The 6,286-nt window shown below is 39.1% G+C and overlaps 1 protein-coding gene across 1 annotated transcript; it reads right to left on the minus strand.

The window, feature by feature from the left end:
• LOC141804281 (uncharacterized) lies at window positions 1–4,163 on the minus strand. Its single transcript, XM_074688626.1, has 5 exons — window positions 4,138–4,163; window positions 1,009–1,117; window positions 410–520; window positions 179–257; window positions 1–92 (listed from the first exon to the last, which is right to left on the minus strand). Exons 1-5 carry the CDS (start codon window positions 4,161–4,163, stop codon window positions 1–3), a joined length of 417 nt encoding a protein of 138 aa, XP_074544727.1.
• Window positions 4,164–6,286: the final 2,123 nt, after the last annotated feature.

The raw sequence follows: 6,286 nt of genomic DNA on the forward strand, positions 1-6,286 counted from the left end.
CTATGTCAGGGTGCAGTTGGCCTCATCGAAGCCAGGACAGATCCACTTGTTGCTGAACTGTTTGTATCCCTCTGCGTTGATGAGGTTACTTCCTGAACAGAGAATAACACAGAGACACTCATCAGGACAAAAGGAGCGATGTTGTCACTTCTCATGTTGAAGATAAACAGGTATTTACCATCCATCAGGTTCTGCAGGCTGCAGTAGTTTGTGCTGTTGTCAGCTGGATCTTTGATGAATTCAGACACTGCCTCACCCTGACAACAAGAAGTCAACACACAGGAGACGTCAGTGACTGAAGCTGAAACTGAGTTAAATAACCAGAGCAAACTTATTAAAGGTGTTTTTTGCTCCAGGGTTGTTTGGTGTTAAACAAAGATCATTAAAGAAAGGATCCCTCCACACTTACAGTCATTTTACAGATGGTAGACTGCTCCAGGAGAAACTGCAGGTCGCTCACTGTCTTGGTTGTTGGAGACGTGTGTGTGGCTGTGATCACGTAAGGTGCAGATGACACGAGCTGCAGCACATTTCACAGTTTCAGTTCAGTCTGACGAGTACAGTATGTGCTGAAGATCAAAATCTCTGTGTTTATCAGTGAAACAAAAACATTATCTAAAATATGTATCAGCAAACAGTTTTAGATCATCACAAAGAAATACAGACAACAGTAGAAACAGAACGGCTGTTCAAACACGTTACAAATTTAAGATGTTGAGCAGGATCATACTTTTTAAAAATAAGATTTTATGATAAGTTTTCTCTGGGAAGTAGGGGAGACTGGGGAGAGCTGTCACATTTTTCAGTCTCACTTTAAATGGTAATTACAAGCATAAAAGTTACCTTCTTACAAAACTTTTTACCAGGCAGATTCTGACTGGTCAAAAACGAACATAGTAACACCTAAATACAACTGTCATCCAGGTTTAGATATTTGCTTGAAAACACACTCCTTACTTTTTTATTCTTATAATTTATCAGATTTCATTTGAGTGCAATGTTACTGACCTCGTACGAACACTTCTCTCCTGCGTACCAACAGCTGTATCTGATCTGCCAGGCTTTGATCTGGCTCACCAGTTTCTCCTGGACGAGCTCACATGAGATGTTAAACAACCTGTAAAGATTCCCCAAAAAACATCTTTACTAAGGATGCACTTTAAAAAAACTCTGTATTCTGTTTTGTATTACCCTAAAAACTTGTTTTCCTCTCACAGGTATGACTAATGTGGGTCTCATGAGTTCTTCAGTGTGCACATCTCCAGAATAACATGCATGAGAAAGCAGTCAGCAGAGCTTTGACTCTCTAAGTGCCTTGTCTAACAAGCATTTGACCCTTTTATGCTGTGACAGATGTGGATTTTATGCAACCCAAAAACACACATAGAGAGTAATTTCTGCTTACAAGGTGGTCACATGTTTCAGCATCTGCTCTTTCTACTCAACAGATCAGCTTCAGCACAGGAATACAGAAAAAAAATCATCTAAGCAGCTCAAATAGCTAATGTGCACTTGCTCAAAGTCTAAAATCTTGTTATGAATACAGACAGTATAAATCAGGGGTGGCCAACCAGTCAGAGACCAAAAGCCACAGAAATTATCGAGGTATTACAAAGAGCCACATCATACACGCGGTCTTACAAACGCACTTCCTCTCACACATAAAAAAAATGCCAATGAAAATCTACACATTTCCAATTTTCCAATCTATCTATCTATCTATCTATCTATCTATCTATCTATCTATCTATCTATCTATCTATCTATCTATCTATCTATCTATCTATCTATCTATCTATCTATCTATCTATCATCTATCTATCTATCTATCTATCTATCTATCTATCTATCTATCTATCTATCTATCTATCTATCTATCTATCTATGAGCACATGAGCGGTTGAGAGGAGTGCATGTAGAGAAGAGAAATCGAAACTTAAGTATCTAAGTATCTTTCTCATCACCAAGTATTGCTCGGTACTGATCCCAACGTTGGCATCAATAAATCAGTATTTTAGATTGAGCCGCACACCGCTACTCATAATATTACATACGTAATTTTTCTATGCCCCCCCCCCCCCCCCCCCCCCATATAAATACAAACATTACCATTTGACTTTGCAATTCGAGGTTCGTTCTGCAAGTGTGATGGCGAGCGTGGCCCCCAGAAGAACAGCCGAAGCTACAAGCAGGAGTCTCCGGTCCATGATGAAGGAGGCAGATCCAGCCTGTGTGAGTGTGTGTCCTGTATGAAGTCAGTGTGCAGACGTCCTGTGAATGTCAGCTCGGTCTGCCTTCAGGGTGCCAAAGAAGAGCGCCGAATCAAGAGGTCATGTGGACGGTGTAACATTGATTATCATGGACTGCAGCAGGAGAGGGTGGGGGGGGGGTAGAATATGAAGATAGAGCAGAGTTACACAAACTCCAAGGTTCAACAAACTTATGAAGAAGTTAATTCTGTTGTTTACATTTGATTATAACAGCTGATGGAGGATAGCAGCTGTATAACCATTTCAAATGAAATCCTAACCCTGATATCACTTCTAGAAAGAAAGAATGACCCTGATTAGACTTGAGTTATTCTGCGGTGACACTGCTGTGAGATACTCTTGAGACCTCCGTCTCCAGGATAGACCAGATCGCACAGTCCACTGGATTGATGTCTGGACTTGACGGAGGCCACATGTTTTTGTCCCAGAAGCCAGGAAAGTGCTGCTTGCACCAGGCCTGTGTGACATTGGATGTGTGAGCTGCTGCGCCGTCTCGTGTGAAGACAAAATGGTTTCCAAACGCATCGGTTCACCAAGGCAACACTTTTTCTTCAAGCATCTGAAGGTACACCTGGCTGTTCACTTTCACACCCTCCTGAATGAAGACCAAAGGAGACTTTGAGCCATCAGATGCAACAGCAGCTCACACCATAACTCCAGCTGCTTCTGACGACCAAAATAAGCTCTGTAGCCTTCAGGTAGGTGCTGTGCACTATGCGCATAAACCCTGTCATTCTGGGAATTGATCACTGCCTGAACGGTGAAGATCTTCTCATCAGACCAAACCAGGACTTTGTCTGCGGCACTCTGGATCTCCTGCAGCATCATTTTCCCTGTCAAGCCGTTTTTTCTTAGAAGTGTCTGAAATCCGTTGTCTGTGTTGCATTTTTAGTGCTTTCAGTCTGAGATCCTGTTTGACATCTCTCCTCAGTGAAGTTCTTGAGATGTTCACTTCCTTTGCTGTTGCCCTCATGCTCCTGCGAGGATTCCTTTGGATTCTCTTCATCACCATCTCAACAACCCTTTTTTGTCTGGACTGAACGTTTTCTTCCAGGGATTGGATTGCTGGTGGTATTGCCAGTCTCATTGTATCGTTTCACGACATTGTAGACAGTCTTACGAGAAACATTCACCTTTTTCATGATTTCCATTGTTGTCAGTCCAGCCTCCTTCAGCCTGCCTTTCAGTGGTTCAGTTCCTATCTCACAGATAGAAAATTTCTGGTAAGTCTGGACACATGCTCCTCAAGGACCCATGAAGTGAAATGTGGTGTTCCCCAAGGCTCAATTTTAGGCCCCATACTTTTTAATGTGTACATGCTCCCACTAGGAGATGTCATCAGGAGGCATGGTATTATGTTCCACAGTTATGCTGATGATACACAGCTGTACATATCCATGTCTCCTGATGACACAAGGCCCATTGATGCCCTTTTTAATTGTATTTTAGACATTAAATCCTGGATGGCAGAAAACTTCCTACAGCTCAACCAGGGCAAAACTGAAGTTTTAATTATTGATCCTAAGGCTCAGGGAGAGAAACTTTTATCAAAACTCCAAACCCTGCTTTTAACTCCAACCAATCAGGTTAAGAATCTGGGCGTCATTTTTGACTCTGAGCTCAATTTTATTCCTCATATTAAACATGTCACAAAAACAGGGTTTTATCACATAAAGAACATAGCCAGAGTCCGCCCATTTCTCTCCTGTGCTAACACAGAGACGCTAATGCATGCTTTTATCTCCAGTCATATTGACTATTGTAACGCCCTGCTTTCTGGTCTTCCAAAAAGAAACATCTCAAGTTTACAATTATTACAGAATTCAGAATTTGATTTGATTCAAGGCCACAATCTGGTCGCGCTTACCCTTCGATGCCATACTGGGCAATCATTAGGTAGGAAACCAATGAACTCAGGTACATTAAAATCTATGCCTTTTAAGAGAAACTATCCAAAATTTTATGTTTCTAGGACAAAAGCTAAGCAAACAAAGTAGAGATATACAATGGGTAAATCTATCTGGTCCACCCTGTATCTTTCAGTTGAGATCCAACAAAGATAAGAGAGAGATCATTTTGTCCTCATGTGGCGCTTATATTGACACAAACAGAAAGTAGCTCAGTTCCCTTAAAGCTGCATTTATCTATGTTTTGGTCTCCACCAGCTGTTTAAAAAAGTATCTTATTTAATTTATCCTTCAGTGGTTTTAAACCTGAGACTACTCTCGGACTGCTTGAATTTTGTGTTTTGCTCAATAAAAAATTTTGCTGCCGAGTAAAAAGATCCAACATCTCATTGTCTTGAGATTTGAATTTTAAAGCTGCAGGATGAAAATTTGTATAATGAGAGACCAGAGCAGATGGAGCAGAAATAGATGCAGGCTTTAGAAGGGAACAAAATGTGAATGCATCATAATTTACTCTCGCTGAGTGTGTGTAATGTGGGAAATCTGAATGCTCTTGTTTATTTGCTTCAGTGCTGACGTCTGCTTCTGCTCCTTTCATGAAAAACCAAAGAGGCTGCAGCTGACGAGGAACACTCTGACTCTGCTTTCAGCTCGGTATTCATTGAACTGGGCTATGGTTCATGCAACCAGTAAATAATTTTACATTAACAAGCTACTCTGTGAAAACTGTTCAGGTCTTCTTCTGAGTAAAATGTTCTTATTACACTGAATCTTAGCCGCATTCACTTGGAAAGCCCATCAAATGTCTTGTATTAAAAGACAAACAGGACACTTGAATCACTTTTAAAAATAAAAATCTACCCATAGGGTGAGAAAAAGTAACTTGTTTAGTTTCTTGCATCAAGATAGATTTCCTTTCAAAATCTTTTTTTCTTTTCTTTTCTTTTTTAAAAATCTTTACAAGAAATTGAGACTGTGTTTTCGTCCTTTAAAATCTTGAAACAAGACACTTTTTTCTGAACCTGTCAGTCATTTCAGTCTAATCAGACTTTTTTTTTCTTCCAAAAAGAAGACAAACATTTGCTTAGATTACAGTTTTCACAGTGTTTTGATTACATTTGGCCAATGTTCATGTTTAGTTAATAGATGCAATAAGTATAAAATGATAAACTGATCAGAGTAAAACTGGACTTCCCCCTTTGTTTACAGTAATAAAAATAACTCTTAGGTTATAATAGATAGTTCTCATTTTACAGTGTTTTAGTTGCTGTTAAACAGAATTTGATCCGGCTTTTGAAACTGTTCCCATAGAGAGTTTTCTTTGTGCGGTGTGAAGTAAACCAACAATTCTAAGGCGTGTTAAGCTCACGCTACAGAAAGGCCGGAGTAAACAAAGTCTTTCATTCAAAGTATCAGGAAAAAAAACAGGTCAACAGATGAGTCAGGGGATCAGTTCCCTGTGCTGCCCTCTGCTGATAAATGGGTGAAAATACTGCAGAAATATTTGTATACACAGCCCCTCTTTATTGTTCTTTAGAATTCCAAATAGATGGTTATTTTTTTAAACCATTTCTCCCATTTTGAGAGTTACATTTGAGGTTAAATTTGTGCCATCAGAAGCTGAATTTGAATTAAAAAACTGAATTTGAAAAAGCATGATGTGAAATGGAATTTAATGTTTTGAAATTTTTTCAAATTGAATTTGAATTTGTATTTTGCCTATGAAAATTCAACTCTTTTTTTATCCATTTTTTAAATTCAAATTTAGTTTCTGATGGCACAAATATAACCTCATAGTTACAGACATTAATGCAAAGTGAAGTGAGTCCGTGCTCAGATGATTTTTACTTTTGTCTGCTGAATATGTTTTTTGTAGCTGTCATTCATGTTGCCATGTAGCAAAACTAACTTTTTTGAAAATCTCTTACTGTATATTACACTCCATTTTCATCAGCCTGGTGCAAGCACTCTGGAATAAAAGAATGAAAAGTGACACAAGGTTGTAAACTTGAGACTTTTTGAATCTTTTAAAAGGTCATTTTAGAAACTGTCAATTCCAATCGCAACAAATATAATATCACAGGTTTTATGATCAGTTTCCATTTATTA

The sequence above is a fragment of the Halichoeres trimaculatus genome, unplaced genomic scaffold, assembly GCF_033239565.1.
Source record: "Halichoeres trimaculatus isolate MK-OKI-2021-1 unplaced genomic scaffold, fHalTri1.1 fHalTri1_scaffold_15, whole genome shotgun sequence".
NCBI lineage: Eukaryota > Metazoa > Chordata > Actinopteri > Labriformes > Labridae > Halichoeres > Halichoeres trimaculatus.